The 22,211-nt window shown below is 40.6% G+C and overlaps 1 protein-coding gene and 1 long non-coding RNA gene across 3 annotated transcripts in view; one reads left to right on the top strand and one right to left on the bottom strand.

Annotated features, from left to right (window-relative positions):
- The window catches only part of LOC139265932 (uncharacterized), a 40,947-nt gene that overhangs the window by 3,927 nt on the left and 14,809 nt on the right, over positions 1-22,211 (top strand). The window lies entirely within an intron of this gene.
- Positions 2,838-22,211, bottom strand: part of slc33a1 (solute carrier family 33 member 1) — a 47,667-nt gene continuing 28,293 nt past the window's right edge. The window contains exons 4-7 of one of the 2 annotated variants that reach the window (XM_070883534.1): positions 17,532-17,716; positions 13,809-13,926; positions 9,754-9,969; positions 2,838-9,600 (exon numbers count right to left, since the gene is read on the bottom strand). In XM_070883534.1, the coding sequence (XP_070739635.1) occupies positions 9,433-9,600; positions 9,754-9,969; positions 13,809-13,926; positions 17,532-17,716 (687 nt within the window). In that variant the 3' untranslated portion in view covers positions 2,838-9,432. The remainder of the gene's footprint in view (positions 9,601-9,753; positions 9,970-13,808; positions 13,927-17,531; positions 17,717-22,211) is intronic. The other variant, XM_070883535.1, reaches the window with a different exon arrangement.

Below are 22,211 nucleotides of genomic sequence, written 5' to 3' on the forward strand. Positions count from 1 at the left end.
CATGTGTATATGCTGTAAAATAAAATGCATCAGTACCTGTTTGGCAGGAAATTTAAGCTGGAGACAGATCACAAACCCCTAACGTCCCTTTTGGCTGACAAGGCCATAAATACAAATGCATTGGCCCGCATACAGAGGTGGGCACTCGCATTCGCCGCCTATGACTACACAATTTGGCACAGACCGAGCACTGAAAACTGCACCGATGCACTCAGCAGGCTCCCACTAGCCACCACCGAGGGGGGCAACCGAGCCTGCTGCTGAGATGGTCATGGCTGTTGAAGCTTTCGAAAGCAAAGGCTCGCCAGTGACAGCCCGTCAGATTAAAGTCTGGACAAATAGAGACCCACTACTGTCTTTAGTCAAGAAATGTGTCCTGAACGGGGCCTGGGCAGCCATGTACGGGGCATGCCCTGAGAAATTCAACCATTTCACAGGCGCAAGGATGAACTCTCGATTCAGGCCGATTGCCTACGATGGGGAAACCGAGTAGTCATGCCCCAGATGGGCAGAGAGATGTTCATCAGAGAACTCCACAATGTGCACCCGAGCATTGTCATGATAAAGGCAATTGCCAGGTCACATGTTTGGTGGCCAGGGATAGATGCAGACCTGGAACTTTGTGTTTGCAGGTGCAACACGTGTGCCCAGCTGGGCAATACGCCGAGGGAAGTCCCCCTTGATGCCCTGGCCCGCCAAGCCATGGTCACGCATCCATGTGGACTACACAGGTCCTTTCATGGGAAAAATGTTTTTGGTTGTAGTAGACACATTCTCCAAATGGATCGAGTGTGACATTCTCAATTCAAGCACGTCCTCTGCCATGGTAGAAAGTCTACGGGCAATGTTCGCCGCCCATGGTCTACCGGATGTCTTGGTCACCGACAATGGCCCGTACTTTACAAGCATTGAATTCCAGGACTTCATGGCAGGAAATGGTATCAACCATGTCACAGCGGCACCGTTCAAGCCGGCCTCAAACGGCCAGGCGGAACAAGCAGTGCAGATAATCAAACAGAGGATGCTCAGAATCCAAGGGGGCTCCCGACAAAGCCGCTATCACGCCTCCTGTTGGCCAATAGATCCCGACCACACTCGCTCACAGGGATCCCACCCGCAGAGCTGCTAATGAAAAGGACGCTCAAAACCAGGTTATCCCTTATACACCCCACCATGAAAGAAATTGTTGAGAGCAGGCACCGGTCACAATGTGACTACCATGACGGGAATGCGAGGGCGCGATGTATTGATGTCAATGACCCTGTCTGTGTCCTCAACTACGCTGCAGGGCCTAAATGGCTCACAGGCACTGTGATTGCCAAAGAGGGAAATAGGATTCTGGTAGTTGAACTTACCAATGGACAAATCTGCCGCAAACACGTGGATCAAACAAAACGGAGGTTCAGCAACCCCATAGAAGAAGCAGAGGAAGAACACGATGTCGAGTTCACTCCTCCACAGGTGACCAAACACCGGAATCAAGCGGAGGAGAGCCCAGTCACTGGGCAGTCCGGACAGGCCTGAGGCACCGCAAACAGCAAACACTCAGGCCAGCGCCCAACAACCGGAGCCCCAACTCAGGTGCTCTACAAGGGAGTGTAAACCACCAGAGAGACTTAATCTGTGATCCCAATAAGACTTTTTGGGGGGGGGGGGGGGGGGGAAGGAGGTGATGTCATGTATTTAACTGTCATTGTAACCCATGTATAAACTGACCTAAGTTGTACACCGTGAGAACACTGACCACTAGGTGGTGAACTTGTGGGAGACACTCCTAACCTGCACTTTCAGGTATAAAAGGGGAAGCTCCACCCACCTTCATCACTTCAGTGCTGGCTAATAAAGGTTACTGGTCACAGAGTGACCTTCTCTCAAGTATGGGCCTCGTGTGCATTTATACTGTATAGTAAGGACATATTATACACAATGGGGCATGCAAGATGCTTTGCTCCACCAAAATCTGGAACTAAATATTACTGCTTTCTGACTCAGCAGACTGGGAATGGGGAGGCTCAAAAGTGGTCGGGTAACCTGGGAGAATGGGTTCCCCTGGCCCTGCCGAATTAAACAGCAAGGCCCGATTTGCATGGGAAAACAGTTTCCTATCTGCAGCCAGCCAGATTGACAGGTAGGCCTGCGGCGCTAGGTCACAGAGAAGGAAGGGAGGGATCACGACCGGAGGAACAGGGTCAGCAACGATCGGGGCCCGGTAGATATGGCAATGATTGATGGCCAGAAGTGCAGAGCGGGGGCGGAGGGGTTTGGCAATGATTGGAGGAACGTGGCAACGTTCCCTATAAGGTGTGGGGCCATGCACCCCTCTCCCAGTCCCGCCCCGTCCCACCTCCGTTGAAACCGGAAGTGGGCGGGTTGGAAACAGGTTCAAGTTGGGATTCAGACTTTTAACACTCATTTCCCACCCGACCCAAACCCACCTGTTTTGGGGGTTAAAATCCCCCCCTGCTGTATGTTAAGGATATCAGGAGAGGTAGCTCATATCTTGACTTGGTAATGGGAAATGACCCAGGTAGGATATTGGAAAAAGAACTTGTCGCAGCAACCCTAACGTGGTTAAATTCAATATGATGTACATTGTGGGATAAACAATTTCAAAATAACAACTTCACGGGACTAACGGAAGAATCTAAGACTGCGGAAGAGAGTCAAGAAAACCTCAATTGAAGGCAAATAGAACCTTTAAAAGGACATCATAATGAGCATGCAGGATAAATACATACCAAGAGTAAGTGCTCACTAAACAAACATAGCTGTAAATGGATTTATAAGATACCTGTAATACAAAGTGAAGCAAGTAAGAAGGATATCCTTTACAAGTTTGAGAGAAAAAGATGTGGAAAGTCACTGGGAAAAATAAGGAACCTCCACAAAAGCAGTCAGAGCAGCAAAGGGGGCACTAGAATTGAGCATAGCTGTTGAAGTGCAACACTAAGAAATTCTTCCAGTCTAGTAACAAGATGATTTTCAAAGAAGAATTCGTAACCCTTGAAGATACAAACTGCAAAAATATTGAAGACAAATTAAAGAGTTAATATAAAATGATTAGGTTTTTAATTCATTCTTGGAATATATGTGTTGCTGTCAAGGCTGGCAATTATTGTTCATCCCTAGTTGCCCCGAGAAGGTGTGGCATCTTTGTGCAGTTCCAGTGGTGAAGGTGCTCCCACAATCCAGGATTATGATGCAGCAAGGAAGATGGGGAACTTGTTACCATGCATCTGCTGTCCTTGGCCTTCGAGATGATGGAGGTTATAGATATTGGGAGTTGCTGCCGATGAACCCATAGCCAGTTGATGTAGTGCATCCTGTAAATAGTACAAACTGCAGCCAAGATACAAGCGTGGTTGAGTGGGTGGGTGTTTCGACTCATGTATGAGGTGCCGATCAAGCAGACTGCTTTGTCATGGTCATTTTAATGACAGAGGCTTAAAATTAACTGAATAAACTGGAGAACTTAAATTGTAACAAAACATGTTACTGTTTTTTTCCAACAATTTACAATTGCAGCAGAAAAACTCAATTCACCCAGACCAATACAAAGCACATGCATGACCACTCAACTCAAGAACAAAAGGTTACTGATGAACACTACAGCACAATTAAACAGGTACCGGTGAATTTAATAAGTTGATGAAATACTGGCCAGCACCGGTTCAATAAATTAACATAGAAGCAAGCACGAGCAATTAATAGCGCAGATACCAGCAAATTAATACATGAATATAACAGCATGCAGCAGTGACTTAATAAATTAATGGAGAAATGGACACTGGTGAATTAAGAAATTCATAGAGCAGTAATAGTGTGAATTAATAAATTATGTAGTTGGCAGTGAATCAATAGAATAATTGCAGGCACACTACTGAAGTACTAAATTAATATAGCAGCAAGCACTAGTAAATAAGTAAATTCAACAGCTATAACTAGTAAATGAATAAATTTATACAGCAGCATACCTTCGGTGAGTTAATAAATCAATAGAGCAGCAGGCACACCAGCAAATCAATAATTCAATATAGAAGCAGCCTCCAGTAAATTAATGAAATGATGGAGCAGTGAGCAACAGCAAAAGGATAGATTTATACACTGGCAGACACCAGTGAAAAAATTGTTGTAAACAGTATACCAGCAAATTAATAACTGAATACAGCAGCAAATATTACATTCATGGAGAAGCTGAATATACTCTGGTTGCTGCATATGTGCAAAAAAGAATCTCGTATTGTGGCATGTGATCACCAAGAGTGTAAATTCATAAAAGCATACAAAAGTCTGATCCCCTTCAGTGGCCTAGATTTTGCGGTCCGCGGCGAAGTGATGGCAATGACCTCAAAGAAAGCTGCCCACAAAGATAGAGTAATCTCTGTGGCGTGGATTTCATCTTTCCTGACGTTAATTTAATTCTGGCACCAAGTCTAGGGGATCTCCAGCGTCCAGCAACAGTGATGTCATCAAGCTGGCTAAGCAGCCAATCACATTGAAGAATTCTCAGACAACAAGCCAATTAGTAAAATGCACTGATTTTCCTTCACCTTTGGGACATACACATGGGATTAAGGTAGAAGCTGAAATATCAAACAAACTTTAAAAAAAAATAAAAACCATGGAATTATCAAAGGAAAAATGACATTCCACAAATATAAAATTCGTTTTTCACGGTTGTTCAGCAGTAATTATAACTCAGTTCGCCGTAAAATCCAGTTACACCTCATTCAACAAGGCTTAACTTTTTTTTAAAAAAGCAGCGATATTCCAGCATAAAAAGGAATATCAGTTTGTGATTTCAATTGATTGCCGGCTCCAGCAAGTTCAACCTCCCTGTGGAGGAGCAGGGAATGACGGACAGCAATTTCTGGATTTCTGCATTTAACTGCGCATGTGCTTACTCGAGAAGTTGCTGTCAGTTTCACAGTTGTAATGACAGTGAACGCTGACAGCTTCGCCGTCATTACAACCGCAGATTCTGGGCCAATATTCTTCCTGCCTTCCTGCCGCTCATGAATAAAGCATTAATGAATAGTGAAATTTGAAATACATTCTCTTGCCAGTAACTGCATAGAGAGGGTCAGAAATATGGACAACAAAATAAATGTTTCATAAGGTCGAAAAGCTCATGTTCCCACTAACTAAATATTTTGCTTAAAAGCAATTAGAAAAGTGGAGAGGCAGAAACCCTCATCACATTTAAAAGGTGCTTGGATAGGCACTTGAGGTGCTGTAACCTGCAGGGTTACGGACCTTGAGCTGGTAAGTGGGATTAGACTGGATAACCTTTTGTTGGCTGGCGCAGATACGATGGCAAGTACTTCAGGGAATCTAATACAGCCAGAGTGATCGCCTGGATGGCTCGGAGAGGAATTTTTCCAGATTTTTTTCACCAATTGGCCTGAGGTTTTATCTGTGTTTTTGCCTCTCCCAAGAGATCATATGGCTCTGGGTGGGGTGGAGTGTAAAATGTTGCGATACATGGACTATCGCAGTTGTGAGGGGTGGACTAGTTGGGCCGGATGCTCTTTACCTGTCTGCCATTGTTCATTGGTTTATATGCAACCTTCAGGGCTGCTGACCGAGGGCCGTGTGGCTTTTTGTCGGCCGGTGCGGACACGATGGGCCAAAATGGCCTCCTTCTGCGCTGTAAATTTCTATGTTTCTATGAGGTTATGAAACTGCAAAACCTTAAATATTTTTTTTAGGTTGTGGACGTATATCAAGTGAATTTATTACTTATTCTCTAACTCCTAGCAAAATAAAAGCTGAGAAATGAGCTTGGGGAAATGCAGCACAGACATGGATAAAGTAATGTATTTCAAGTTAGGTTGGAGCGAATGGATCTTCTGTGAATTATTTATTTCTGATCAAAAATTAATATACTCTACATAAGGCTGCTACTTTTCAAGAGCTGAAGACAAAGCAAGCCACACAGAAGCAGAGCTAGGAGGGAATCGACAGAGAGCCATGGGTGGAGTTCGAGGGAAAACCTGAATGGCGTCAGCTAGATGGTGGCAGGAAGTGCATTAAAGAGAGCATTTTTCTGCAACCAAGGGCAGTCTTGGTGCTTTAATAACACTGAAGGATGGGCCTAGAGTTTGGCAAAACTAGGGTGGAGTCCTGAATTTTACATTACTGCAGTGGGGTTGTGGTTTTTGACAGCAAGTTTGGAGGGGGGGGGGTTCTTTTCAGCTGGCATCATGAGAGGGGGAACCTGGCATTTGGCACAAAGGAAGGTAAGAGGGTGAGGTTTGCCTAACTGGTGTTTTCCTGGTGTCTGTCAGTAAGGAAGAGGGAAAGTACAGTCCAGAAAACACTGGTTTGGGTGATCCGATGTCTGGTAGCACAGATGTGATTTCCAAGAAATCTCTAAACATTGAATTGTGTGTTTTGTGATTAGTTCCTGAACATGTATCCCTGTTTCTATCTCTGTCGCATATTAATTCGAAATATACTAAATTCCATCAACAAAATATGGGTGATAATTACAGCTTTTCTGATTGCCTTTAAAATTAAATTCAAGTCTTTTTAATACACCACCTAGAACAACGTCAGGTAATAGTTACAGATTAGTGTCATTTAACAATGAAATTTACATTAGACTTTCAGATATTGCTGTTACGGGTTAAGAGTGGCTAGTTCAATTTTAGAACTCCAATAGGAAATGTTTGCTGAGGAGATTAAATAAGAGTATGAAACCTATATTTTGAGAAATATGAACTAAATGTAAATTGGCCATTAACTAGGACATAGCACACTTAAATTGGATGAATAAATGAAATAATTCATTCAAGCGGTTGTAAGCTTTGTCTTTATGATTTAGGAATCAACAGATTTAAATAAATTGAAAAATCAAAGTGTAAATCAACATAAATTATGCAAAAAGTTATTGATACAAGTAGAAATTTGTCAATATAAAATAAAGTTCACAAGCATCTTTGATGACCAAAATACTTGTGTCTTTAGTCTTGCAAACTGTTTCCAAAAAAATAACTTGTATTTATATAGTGCCTCATTACATCAGAATGCCAAAGTAGTTCATGTTCAATGAATTATTTAAAAACTGTTATGTAGCCAAATATAGCAGTGTATTTGCCCACAGAAATATTCCATAAACAGCCAATAAGTGGAACACCTTCTGACTCAGTTGATAAAAACTGGATGATGTCACTGTTGATATAGTTGGCATCTCCCAGTTACCACCTGGCCTTAATTTTAATTCCTTAATTTATGGAACACAGTTTATCTATTCTTGGTTGTTTTGGTTGAGGGAGGAATGTTGGCCGGAACACCAGGAGGACGCCACACTCTTCTTCAAATGGTATCACCTGAACAGGGAGATCTTATCTCGGTTTAACATCTTATCCAAAAGATGGCATCTCCACTGCTGCACTAAAATATCAGCCTAGATTATGTGCTCAAATCCTAGACAGGGGCTTGATCCCAAAACCTTCTGACTCAGTTGATAAAAACTGGATAATGTTACTGTTGATATAGTTGGCATCTCCCAGTTACGACCTGGTCTTAATTTTAATTCCTTAATTTATGGAACACAGCATTATAAGAATTAAAATAACCATAAGGATTATAGGCAGCTCTAATTATTTTAAATTGAACCCTTTTGCTATGCAGATTACAAGCTTTAATTTTGCTCTTTGGTCAATAAAGTGCAGTTCTTCCTATTCTATGCAAGTCTAATTTGATGCAACTTTGTCCCAATGTATTTGTAATAGAATTCAAATTGTTTTCAGAAATTAAATGCAAAATTTGTTTGTTGAAATAGCTGTGGCATTACCGTAACATTCTGAATTGACTTTTTCCAAATGGGAAGAAAGAGAAATTAAGAGCTCAGCTTCAAAGTTATTTTGGCTTTGGATGACTCCCCGGAGGAGTCCCTCCATTTCACTGCTGTAAGGTCAAGTCCAGATTCGAGACTCGAGCTTCATTTACATAGTAACTGCAGTGTTGTGCAAAGGGTAACCACATAACATCGATGCTGCCATTTGTGTAAATGCACCCTTAGAGAAGTGCTTTATGAGTGGAGTTGCAATTCAAAGTTTGACACTTGATGCAACAGAAGCATGTAATTATTGACTGCATTTGATTGACAGTACTGTTGAACAATTGCCCCAGACATTACAAAAATGAAACACTGGGGATAATTTTCACTTTCACGCTTGGGCAGTAAACTGGCGGGATGGATCACTTGCCCATTATAGAACACATCCAATTTCTATCACAGGCGAGCAATCTGCTAATGCCAGTTTAATCACCCAAGTGGTGAAGGTGAAAATTACCCCCATTGTTTCAGTGTTGAACATTATTGCAAGCTCAATGATCATTTCCACTGATGTGCCTGTAGGAGCAATTAATTATTATACTCTGAAAATTTCAGACATTTTGTTTTATACTTGTCCAACATAACATTTTTAGAAAACTCCCAATATAATTAGACTAAAAATGGTCTGTACTTTTGTACTTTGGTGGCATCAGCAGATTAGCATTCTGTACGTTAGTATTGGTGAACCTTATTCACATACTAATGTAATCTTGTGTACAATTAAATATATCAATGCATAATTGCTTTTTAGCTCATCACATTCACCATTTTGGTCTAAGGATATACTGCATTAATAAAGATTGCTGCCCTTTGAAATACATAATGGATTAAGTGAGACACTCATGAAATACTGGTATTCAGCATGACTGCAGTAAAACAATGGTTGAAATCTTCTAAGTAGGTTTGATAAAATACCATCTACTGGTAACTCAAAAACACTGCAAGACATTAAATCAGCCAAGTCTTAAGATGGCTTAAGCCTCTTCTGTAACTTTCAGGGCAGAATTATAATATCAAACAACTCTCAAGAGGTCAATGTTTGCATACATTGTATCACAAAGCACTACAGACAAGGCTCTGTAGCTCTAATGTGCAAAAAACAAGGGCCATTTAAAATACAGTGCCAAACTAGGTTAAATTATAAAAAAGGTGTTTTGTTAAAGAACTACAATTTCTAAGAAACCATATATAACTTATAATTGTTACAATTGATCTGAGAGTTACATAAACCAAATGAAAAACAGGAATGAGTTGACTGCATCTCATAGAAAAATAAGAAAAGAATATAGCGATTTGTTTTATATGGCACCTGAAACAATGCAAGTTGATAACTACCTATCTAGTGAATACTATTGCATAGGTAGTTAGTTTTAACTCTAATCAAAGCAAACAAAAAAGTCTCATCAAAATTAGTACTATACTAATCACCACTTGTGGCATAGAACAACCAGTCATAATAAAGAAAAGAAATGGGCATACTCAAATAAACTTCATAAAACTGAATAAAATCCCTTTTGTGCTATTCCCTTGAAAACTGGTCGAGATCTCAATTTCATTAAACTCCAAAAGTTCCAATCATCAAGACCTCAATTATTCCTCTTGCACTCCCATGTGGATGGGTGCTCATCCTGCAGATTTCTGAATTTGTTTCCATAGCGGAGCCACCATGCGAGTCCAATAAAAATGCAAAATATAGATTCCACGTAGTAGCCATCAGTTGCGATTGAACAGGAACCACCAGATTTTGCACAAAGCTGTGTGGGGGCAAAAAAAAAATTGGAAAAGGAAAGTTTCAATTTTATCCCAACAGAAAATTGATTTGTTGTGAGGTTGAACAAATCTGAAAAACAGTCACTCATACAATACTATAGATCAAACATTTCTAGTTTTATAAAATGGAAACTCACTTCAGAATCAATTGCAGATCTACAACTTTGTTCAGGTACACCTATACACTTCTTGACTGTAAGTGGGTCCACCAACCAAAGAGCTAATGTAGCTGGCCAGTTTCCAGCAAGATTAGAAACAGTATTTAATAGAGTCATGTATGTTCCTCCAATCGAAGGATCACTAATTTTAGCATTAAATGCCATAACAGCAACATACATGCTATATACAGCCACCTAAAGGAAGAGAATATTTTAAAAAAATTCAGTAACACATTAGACAAATAGTTAGTGCAATGTAATTTCAAGTAAATTGCCTTTTTAAAAAATCTATTTTTTTTAAAACTGGAGCATTGTGGAAATGCTTCAACTATACTCCTTTCTACAATTTTATTTGGACTCAAATGTTGGAATCACTACATCAATGACTTAGATTTAGAAGCTCAATACAAACTGATCAAATTTGCAAACAATGCAAAACTTGGAGGGGTGATAGAATCAAGGCGAGGGTAGAAATTATAGATAGAACTGAACAATGGCAGATAAAATGTAATGCAAAGTGTGAAGTATTCCACATAGGAAGGAAAAGTGGGCAACATCTATATTCCATGAATGGTGCTAAAGATATAACGGATAGTGAACAGTATGGTTATGGTTAATCTGGAATACTATTTCAATTAAACTGTGGGAGTAGGACAAGGGGACAAAGGTTCATACCAGTAAAAGGTAAATTTAGGATTGATATCAGGAAGTTCTTCACAGAGAGTGATCAACACAGGGAAAGGATTTCCATGCAGAACGGTGGAGGGTAAAATCCTGGAATAATTTAAGAAAAATTAAATACAGCAATAGGGGAACTACACTGTTGTTTTCGATGAATGAATAAAGATAGGCCAAATCATAATTCCATAAACAATTGATCAAGCTGTTGAGTATAGTCCTGATCTTTCAATTCAGATAAAGGTCTCTAATCTATACAAAAATGTACAACAAAGGCTTGAAACATCTTTAATCTCTTCAACAATCTGTAACATAAGTTTGAAACATCTGTAATCTACGTAACAATAATTAACCTAAAACATTTCTAATGATCTTTTGAATTTACTCTCCAACTATCTTTTCATGCCCATTGGTGAAGTTCTTTTTATCTGACCTCTCATCTCTTTATTCCAAGGTAAGCATGCAGCAACTGACTTCAAGTCGTATTTAATACAATTTTAACTTGCTGACACGAGTTGCACATGTGCAATGCAATGACTGTGCCTTTTCCGCTCTTCCTTGGGGTAAGATCAAGATGATTTACCTTCCCACAGATTTCTCCAGTGAGACTCAGAACCGATCAAGTCAAACAAATCACCAGACTTATATCGATTTACATTAATGTACATTCACTGCGGTGTTAATCAATGTCTAGCTATGAGGCACCTTTACCTGAATTGAAAGATCAGAAGGACTATACTCAACAGCTTGATCAATTGTTTATGGAATTACAATTCATTTTAAACTTGGACATATTTTGAACTAAGGAGCCCATTAAGGCACTAATTAAAGAAGTGTAGGCCCGAGACTCATTGGGCTCAATTTTCCCCAGTAATTGCGCCTTTTTTTTGGAGTAGGCTGCTTTTTCTGGCCTAACTTAAAAATCCCCAATCAATCTGCACCAGTGTAACTCAGTTAGTTACGAATTTTTTGAGTCAGTTTTTTTTTCAGCCAGAGTGGGAATAACCAGTCATCTACGCCACTTCTGGCCATGTAGGGAAGTTTGGCTAGCTGAGAGGTACTCCAGTTCTGATTAGGCCAGCGTATGTGGCCTGTCCTGAAAACCTTCCCTAGAGTTAAGGAAAGCGGCGCAGCAGATGCCCGGTCACACTGAAAGAATTGAACAACACATAATAGCAACTTACCTCCAACCCCGCCCGAAGGCTGTCTGGTCCCATTCTCGGTCCCCACTCACAGGAAGGCTGTCCAGTTCCATTCTCAGTCCCCGGTTCTCACACAGTTCGGTCCCATGAGAGAGAGAGAGAGACCTGAACCGGCGACCGAGCCTTCGGGCTGGGTTGAAGTTAAGGTGGTGCTATGTATTTTTCAATTCTTTTAATGTGTTACGAGGTGCCTTTGCAGCCTCAGCTTGCATTGTATCCCTGGTTACCATGGCAGCCCGATCTTCTTGGCGCAGACCAAGGCTCCACCCGCCTCAGGTTGGGCCATGCCAAAATGAAGAGATCCAACAGGGAAACTTAACACTTTTTTATTGGCGTATTTGGACCCCCCAAAAAATCGGGCGTAACTCTTCAAGTACGGCAAAAAAATACTTTGGGGAAAATTGAGCTCTTTGGGTCCAAGTTTCGGGCTGCGCCGGACCTGGACGCCCGTTTTTCGCGCCAGAAAGTGCGTCTAAAAAAAAAACTTACCTATTCTCCGGCTCCCTGTAGGTCCTCTGGAGCTGTGCGCAGCGCAGCACGAGCTGTTGGGGGCGGAGCCAGGTCCCTGCGCTGAAAACAGTGCCGGGACCTCTGCACATGCACGCTACAGTGGACGCGAATGTGCAGTATCTCCAGGCGCCCAAAGCTATGGGAGGGGCCCGAAGCACACAGCCCCGAGCCCTGGCCGAATGGCCTCACTGGGGCTGCGTGAATAAGGCTCCTCTCACCCGACCCTCCCCCCCCCCTCCCCCCGGACCTCCGTGACTCTCTCTCTCTCCCCCCCGGACCTCCGCAACACCCCCCACCCCCCGACTCTCTCTCCTCCTCTCCCCGACCCTCTCTCCTCCTCTCCCCCCGAGACCCAACGCCACTTACCTGTAAATCCAGCCCGAGGTCTTGGGCCCGGCCGTTCAGCCTTCTTCTCTCCCTTCCCCCCACCCCTTCTCTCCTCCCCTCCCTCCCTCCCCTCTCCTTCCCTCCCCTCTCCTTCTCCTCCTCTCCCCCCCTCCTCCTCCTCCTCCTCCTCCTCTCCCCTCCCCTCCCTCCTCTTCCCCCTCCTCCTCTCCCTCCTCCTCTCTTACCCTTCCCCTTCCCCTCACCCCTTCCCTTCCCCCCCCCCACTTCTCCCCTTCCCCTCCACACCCCCGTGCTGTCAGAAACAGACAGACAGATAGAGACACTGACAGAGACACACTGGGGGGACCGTCCCAGCACGGTGTTGGAGGACTCCCGGTGCTGCAGTCGGTAAGTAGAAAATGTTTTATTTATTGATTTTCTTTTTTAAATTATTTTTTATTAATTTTTTTTGATTGATTTATTGGTTCCTTTATTGATGTATTTATCATTTATCATTTATTATTGATGATGGCTCTTTATTTGTAAAACTGAAGTGTTTAATGTTTGTAAACTTCCCTTTAAACCCCCCCCCCCCCCCATTCTCTATGCCTAATTTGTAACCTACGCCTGATTTTCTAAAGTGTAGACAAGGTTTTTTCGAACGTAAAAAAATCTTCACTTACTCCATTCTAAGTTAGTTTGGAGTAAGTTTTCACTGCCTAAACTTTGAAAACAGGCGCAAGTGGCCGGACACGCCCATTTTGAAAAAAAAATTCTGTTCCAAAGTGAAACTGTTCTAACTGACTAGAACTGGAGCAAACTAAATGCCGAGAATTCAAATTTCTAAGATGCTCCATTCTAAAGCAGTTGCTCCAAAAAAACAGGAGCAACTCAGGCTGAAACTTGGCCCCTTTATGTTGCCAGTATTTGCGCTGACAAAGGAAAACAAACCTTTGTGCGTACAGAGTTCTGGCTACCAATTGCAGTCAAGTCTCAATGTTCGGAGAGCATCAGGACCATACTGGGGCAACGGACTGCAGTCCTGATTTCCTATTCCAACCCAGTTCTTTTTCTTTTTAAAATGTTAACTGGATGTTAGCAACCGCTTTGAAAAAAGGACACAAAGATGTTTCATCAAGGTTCGGAATCCTAGATAGCTGGGTGTTAAATGTTATGTCTGCCTGTCCAGAAATATGAATTAACAAGTTCAAGTTTTCCTTTTTGGAAAGTCACGAAATCATCTCAGAATATTGCACAGGAAGATTCTAGTGCATCACACTGAATCTTTTCTTAGTTATAATACATGCACTCACTCACCTGATGTAAGGCATAACTGAACAGCAGTACTCCGTAATAATAAGCAGGGAACTCTGTGCCCTGTTTCACCGTAGGAGTCCAAAAAACCAACAATGCAAATATCATACCCATAACTAACCTGAAAAGGAGAGGCACAATCACATACTATTTTAATTAACGTAAAAAAATATCCAGTACAATTGTAGCCTTTGCGGTGATCATAAAAACATTTTAAACAAAATTGCATTAACACTAACGGTTCACATAATAGTCACACGCTAACATGCACTTATCTTTAGACTCCATTTCATAATGCAAAAAAGAATTACAGTTCAGGTGAATATTTTAAGCTAAAAGTTACAACATAGTTTCATTGATGCATGCTGTACCATAAAAATATTCATTTTTATATAATGGTGCATTGTTATTAGTTTATTTCTTCCTTATCACAATACATAATGGTTCACTTACAGAAAAATAGACCAGCCTATTTGATACACTAACCCAAGAAAGGCAATGGGGTAGCATTACCACAGGGATTCTCCCTATCTCCTGCTGTAACTTTGGTGGAAGATCAGCAGTTGCGCCGGCAATGGCGCAAACATCCGTTTATACAGTTTCTGCCGATGCTACAGCAGACCAGGTGAATTCCCCGCAGAAATTCCAGATAAATATGCCCACTATTGGTAGAGATATATACCTATTTAAATGCACAAGATTATAACCCTATTTCCTAGCTTGTTTTGTTCATTGTGTTAAAACACGGTTACAGGTACCAATAGGCAACAATAGGATTGCTCCAGCAGCCATTTGGTGGGTGTTGTTCTTAGTTGGGGAAGCACCTCCTAGTTCATCCAAAGTGTTTCAAACAGGTTAATTTGTTCTCCGTAAAAGAGGCACACGAATCAATTGCAATAACAATATATGTTTGATTAGCAGCTCTCTTTTGATTCTGAGAACTTAAATTTTTAATGTTCCATTCTATTTTCAAAGGATTCTGAAAGTATACCTTGGACTGACTTACTTCAAGTCAGTAGCCCTTCTGATAGACAGGAGACTTTGTGGGAATGTAACAGTGATCAGTCATGTGAAGTTGTAAACAAGGATCATGTTTCAGGTCCAGTTTTGCATTAAGTGTTAGCACAAGAGACATGACTTAATTTTTCTACAATCAGAGGAGGACTGGTTAAGTCTGCAATTACTATGTACATGGTGTTCATCCTTCCTACTGTAGACCCCGGTCTTCCTAGTTACCTTGGTATTGAGCAGGTAAAGATACCAGGCTAGAAATTGGCTAGCCTTGCGCCCGTTTTTTCGGCGATATTTTGCCTTTGTTAGCGCTAAAAGGCGCTCACCTAAATTGGCCAAAGTTGTGCGCCGGCGGTTTTGAAATACCACTGAAAAGCGGACCACCGTCATGTAACGCCAAAAAAAGCGATATCGCTTTAAATTGGCCATTCGGCGCACCCGTATTCTGCACGAAGAAAACCGCCCGAGAAAAGGCTGCATTGCAGCCCCAGAAACAGCAATAAGTATGAAGACCTGGAAAAAAGGTAAGTTAAAGTTTTTACATTATAATTTTTTTGCAGCGATTACTTAGTTAAGGGTCTTGTAAATGTTTTGCAATTTTTGATTTTTTGCAATTTTTTGTGTGTGTTACCCTCCCTCCCCAGGGTCTGTCTTTTTAGTGGAAATCGGCCTCGGACTAAAGTTGGCGAGGACTGCGGTTTCCACTGCAAATCCTCGTGCAACACCGATTTTTACTGTCCGGCTCATTTTGATGCCAATTTTATTCCTTTAAAAAATTGCGGTGTTTGCAACAGTATTTTTGTTCCGAAAAAATACCGCTATCGCCAAAAGACCAATTTCTAGCCCACCCTATTCATAGATATTGAACCTGAAGAAAATATTGAAGGTGAAAAGCCTAAAAACACATGTTAAGAATCATATATATAGAACTATGATCAAGACCCCCTCCAATGGGCCAACAATTCCAGCCTCCCCGAGTCCGTACGGAGTTCCTACGGACCCGGGAAGGCATCGAAATGCCGGTTTCCAGCGCACACAATGCGCATGCGCTGGAAACCGGCATTTCCGATCTGTCAAGTTTCTGGCTTGACAGATGGCCACATCTTGGGAGCAAGGACATTTGTAAGTGGAAATTTCCGATATTTACGCTTACAAATGTCCTCAAAAATCTTGCGCCTGAAAAAGCAGGCGCATAGCCTACTTTTACAGGTGCAAGTATTTTAAGAAACACAAAATCATAAAAATAAAGTTATTAAAACATATTTTATTAAAAACCCTCCCCACAACGGTAAGTTTATTTAAAAAAAATTTAAAAAAAAATTATTTCCCGATTTTTTTTTAATATAAAGACATTAATAACTTTAATTTAAATGAATGTAGTGTGATTATTTTCTATTTTTTTATTAGTGTTTTGGGTGTTTGGGGCTGTGTTTCGGGCTCTATCACAATCATAGTAATCGGAGTTTTGGGCCCTATGGAACTCCTATTATTATGATACTTTACCTGATTGACTGCTCAGAGCCATGTGACTCCAGCTGTAGGCCTGCGCACGTGTCGACGTGCATGCGCTGCGACTGGCAGTCAGGAGAGGCCTCAGCATCGGAAAGTCTGTACGTGGGCAACAGTTTAAGGTAGGTGCATATTTTTTCTCTAAAATGCCCGCGGGCCCAAAACGGAATTTCAGGGCCAATGAGTTTTCAAAGAGGCTTGATCAAAATACTTGGTGGTCCCACATCTTTGAGTGGATGGAAAAATGATAAAATGTATGTAGTAGCAGATCTCCCATGGCATTGTTCAAGATGAGTCACACAACAATTGGGGTGTTCCCAACAAAGTGGGATGGGCACAGCAGTTAGAAATACAAATATCGATGTTTTCCATATGTCAACATAACATAGGTGGTAATCAGGGTAATTAGAGACTGTTTACTTTAAAAAAATTAAATTTTGAAAAATGAATTCAAACAATGAGGAAAGACACCGTCTCTCTCAACTTAGTGATTTCTAAAGTTTATGTAACACAAAAAAACAACAGCAGGTGTGCAACCAATAGACTTTCCCCTTTCTCTCACACAGTGCCTGCTTAAAAAGCATAGCTTCTCAAATTTATATAAAAAAATTATAAACTTTTACCTGAACGAAGTTTATGAAACTTGTCCTCTTGCTTTTTTTCAAATAATGTTAAAAAAAAACAATGAGCAGAAACTGATTTGGAGCTAAAGAAAAATATTCTAGATCAGTGTGAATGGTACTGCTGCATCCTGAGAAACTGGATACAGTGTACATGCTCAAGACTGCAATCTGAATTAAGCTCACAGCATCATAGCTTTGGGCAAAAATATCAAGTTCAAGCTTACCCTTTTAGGAGAGGCTGAAGCCTTCAAGTAAAAACTTTAAATAAAAGCATTGAAAAAAAAGCTAATTTCAGTTAGAGAGAGGAAAATTTGATGGTGGAACAATTTGTGGGATAATATAATGCCACACTACAGGGTGGCATTATATTAGCAGCTTTTATAAATAGCATCAAAATGCAGACATAGAAATTTATAATGGAAAAGCTGTCGCAGAGATGTAACACAAAAATAACAGAATCTAAAGTTCTGCAGACAGGAAGTATATGCAGTCCAAGATTTAAAAAAAATTGGGTATCTAATTCTACTCCCCTGCCACTGCCTCCCCCCCACTTCTTTGAAAAGGAAAGTAAAAGATACGTTACCTATATGGCATTGCCCAGTAAAAAACACTCAGTGGTTTTCGACCTGCTGTGTATTTGCTTATCACAAATGGCAGCAATATTTGCAGAGGAACCATAGGTACTGCAAGGAGAGCCAGTTGCTCTTTAGGCACACCCAATTCAACCAACTTCAGTCCAGTTACTCCATCAGCAGCTGAGAATCCAATCTGTAAATATACATGTTCATTGGAAACTTAACATAACTTTTGTAGTCTATAAAAATATTTCTACATATTTAAAAACAGCATCTATTAACTTACAATACATTCTTCTAAATAAAATTGTATTTTCCTAAATGAAGCAGTAAATATTCAATTAATCAAATTTCTATGATTCTAAAAGGCACAATTTAATAAATTGATTATAACAGACCTCCTTCAACCCAGTCATTATTCCAGCTTTCTGCCATTACAAACATACGTTTCAACAGCAATCAGTTTTTCTTATAATCTGCCCAATTTTTTTTATTTTTTTTATTTACGCACAATTATTCAGTGATGTTTGAGTAAATTTCCAATGCCAGATTACTAGTCAATCATGTACTTTTTGGCTAATAGTCAAATTATTTAAAACCAGCCAGATATTGATTTCACAGATTACATGAAAGATTCTTCGTCACTTCACAATTACATTATTGATATAATTTTTGAGTACACATTGAAAAATTATATATGGTTGAAATACTTAAAGAAAAGAGGTGAATGAAAGTCCAGGGAGAGATTTTTTTTGCTCAAAATATTTTTTTTTCTCTTCTCCCCACTTTTTTTTTGGAAGAAAATACTCCTCTTTGAGTATTGACTTTAAAGCTTTTATTTTATTATTTCCATCATCAAATAAGGTCTCCTCTCCAGGTAGGCTGTTCTGGTGATGTCAGTTACAGGGAACGTCACTGCGCATCCCAGACTGATATGAATGCCAAGAGTGAGGTGGCTCTGGAACTGCTTTAGGCCATTTTGAAGCCGTGGCCCCACAATTTGCAATGGAGGTGATACAGAATGCTCCACCTACATTAAAATGTACATAATGTGATAACAAACTTGACTTTAAAAATTCTCTTTGTTTATACTTGCAATTTAAACTCATTTCTAATATCAGGAATGCATAAAATGATTCTCTACAATTAATTATGAGAATTTTAAAAAGTTGTTCTGTACATAGTATTTACAGCAGAGAAACAGGCCATTTGGCCAACAGGTCCATGCCAGTGTTTATGCTCCATACAAGTCTCCTCCCACTCCTCTTATTTAATCCCATCAACATATCCTTCTATTCCTTTCTCCCTTGTGTTTATCTAGCTTCCCCTTACTCCAACTACTCCTTGTGGTAGCAAGTTCGACATTCAAACCACTCTCTGGGCAACACTTAAATAATATATCATTCTAAGTCTAAGTCACTTGGAACTAATTTCACTGCAATGCTTTGGCTTAAAAATAACTACCATCATAAATCACAAAGCCCTCAAAGCCCTTATTTTATAGCCAACTATGCTTGAATACATGTTTACCTCATTTTGCTGGTACCCTTGCTCTGTACTATCTCCTGATTAAAAATAGGAAAAGTAAGTGTCTTGTTCTATGATTTTGTTCCATATTAATATGGCACAGTGTTTTACTGTGAACTCCTAACATACTACAGCTGGGTTAGTTCAGCTAATGACATGAATGCAGCAAATGTGGATCACTCTTATCTTGGAGTGCTGGATGATAAGTCTAACACCACCCTCATTTAGGTTACTGAAATACAAAAGGAACAAACTGAATCTGGGAAATGTTATTTTGTTATACATCATAAACTGACAAATTGAATCTATTTTAATTTGTCTGAGGTACAGCAATTAAAATTCTGAAAAATACAAAGGAAAGAGCATTCAAATAACTTTTACATATTAGTAATTATCTGTAATGGTGGTTGAGCTGTAAACCTTTCAGGCATTTCCCCAATTAAATATATAGGGATTACAACTGCAGAATGTCAAAAATTATGGAGTTTTGAACAAGCCTCGAGTATATCTTGTGAAGTTGATCTGCTTGCATTACATCACTGCAGAGGAAGCTTCAAGAATCAATGTAGAGAATACTTGAGCTAATCAATACCCAATTCTTATCCTGGTCATAGGCTGGTATGCACTATGATTTTGGACATATTTCAGGTTGGGGGGTGGGGGGGGCAGAAAGAGAGAAAGAGGGAAAAAAAATATTTTAGCCAGGCAAATGTATATTAATATAGATGCTGTAGAGCAGCCTGCTGCTTGCATATTTGTGGATTTAAGAGATAAATCATTGCCCAGCTAAGCAAAAAGATACATTTTTTAAAAACTCGTAATTATGTTTACTGGCATATTCATTTTTTTTTTTAAAATACAGGTTGAACCTCCCTTATCCGGGACTCCCTTATCCGGCACCACTCCCAGCTGCTCCGACATGAACAAATTGAAGTCCTTCCTCGCTGCCGACTCCCGCAATCGCTGGCCTGGTCCCGGGATCCACCTTCCCCTCCCCCCCACCCCCCCAACCCAAAACGATCTCTCTGCCGCATTCCTAGCCCCAAAATCCCCTTGCTCAGTACCTGTACCATCCAATTTAACGTCCCCTCGTCTGGCAAAATCCCTTATCCGGCACAGGCCAGGTCCCGAGGGTGCCAGATAAGAGAGGTTCAACCTGTATTTTCATAGTTCTATTCCCTTGTTAATCTAAACAACCCTAGTCAGTCAAGGCAGCTCAGTAGCTCAATCATGTTACAATATGCTGTCCCATGTCGTGGTAAACCACAAGATAACAAGGATTGAGAACAAATCATTTTGAAAAATTTGAGCTGATTAGAGAGCCAACATGGATTTATAAAGCGTAGGTCATGTCTAATGAACCTAACTGAATTTTTTTGAGAAAGTAACTAAAGTAATGGAGAGGAGAATGTCTATGACTGCAGTGTATATGGACTTCCAGAATGCATTCGATAAGATTCCACACAAAAGACTCCACATAACAGACTGTCAGCTAAAATTAAAGCTCATGGAATTGAAGGCAAATTATTGACCTGCTTCGGAGATTGCTTAGGTGGCAAGTAGGGATAATGATTATGTAATGGGCACAATTTCCAAATTTACAGGAGGACACAAAACTTGGAAGTATAGTGAACAATGTGAGGATAGTGATTGTCTTCTTGAAGACAGACAGGCTGGTGAAATGGGCAGACACATGGCAGATGAAATTTAATGCAGAAAAGTACAAAGTGATACATTTTGGTAGGAAGACCAAGGAGAGGCAATATAAACCAAAAGGTACAATTCGAAAGGGGGTGCATGAACAGAAAGACCTGGGGATATATGTGCACAAATTGTTGGCGGTGTCAGGGCTGGTTGAGAAAGTGTTTTTTTAAAAAAAAAAGCATATGGGATCCTCGGCTTCAAAAGTAGAGGCATAAGAGTACAAAAGCAAGGAAGCTATGATGAACCTTTATAAAATGCTGGTTCTGCCTCAACTGGAGTATTGTGTCCAATTCTGGGCAATGCACTTCAGCGAGTGGTTAGGATCTGGAATGCACTGCCTGAAAGTGTGGTGGAGTCAGACTCAAATCATGGCTTTCAAAAGGGAATTGGATAAAGTAGCTGAAGAAAAAAAAAATTGCAGGCTACAGGGAAAGGGCGGAGGAGCGGGGCTATCTGAAGTGCTCTTGCAGAGAGCCGGGACGCCACGAATGGCCTCCTTATGTGCTATAACCATTCTATGATTCGAACATTCTAAATTGGAAGGAAGCGACTAGTGGTGTCCAGCAAGGATCTGTGCTGGGGCCTCAACTATTCACTAACTTGAGGCACCTATAGGCAGGTATGAGGGGCGCACATGTCCATAGGAGCTGCGCTAGTTTCGGCTTTAGCAAGTGCTAAAATCCAGAACATGCGATCCCGGGAAAAGGGCATCCGCTGCCGGAGAGTGGGCTATTTGACCAACTTCTGCCTAGCGAATGCTCGTGAAATTCTTACGCCTGGTTAAAAACAGGTATAATTGGAAGGAGGTGACTAGTACACTAGTGACTATAAGGCCTGCTTTTAACAACGCAAGAGTTTTTAATTTAAAAAAAAAAGAAAAAGAAAATTTTATCAATAATTTATACATTTAAAAACATGTGAAATAAGGTTAGTTTATTTTTAGCCCTTTAAAACATTTAAGTTTATTTTTCAAAAGTAATTTTTTGTTTTAAATATTTAATTAATGCCATTTTAATTAATTTTAAATGTGATTTTAAAAAAAAATTTGAAGTGTAGAGGTATTGGGTATTCCCATTCATACTTACGGGGAATCTGTATATACGTAATCCCCATAAGCGTGAATGGGGATCCCCTTCTGGTCATTCGTTGGGCTGGCCCACGTGATCTCAGGGGTGCTTGCGAACCGCATGTGCCAGAGATTTGTGGGCCTCTTCCTGCACGTACCAGGAGGCACCCAGGACCGCGAATCTCCATATCTCCCGGACCACCAGGTACGTGGGCATTTTATTTGCGCATCAGAGGCATTTCCCCACGGGAACCCTTAGACTGCAAATTCATGGCCAGTATTTATTAATGACTTAGATAATACAATATTTATTAATTACTTAGATAATACAATGCCATATATCCAAGTTTGCCAATGACACAAAGATTGGTGGCATAGTAAGTAGTGTGAA

Source organism: Pristiophorus japonicus, chromosome 6 (assembly GCF_044704955.1).
Source record: "Pristiophorus japonicus isolate sPriJap1 chromosome 6, sPriJap1.hap1, whole genome shotgun sequence".
Taxonomy (NCBI): Eukaryota; Metazoa; Chordata; class Chondrichthyes; family Pristiophoridae; genus Pristiophorus; species Pristiophorus japonicus.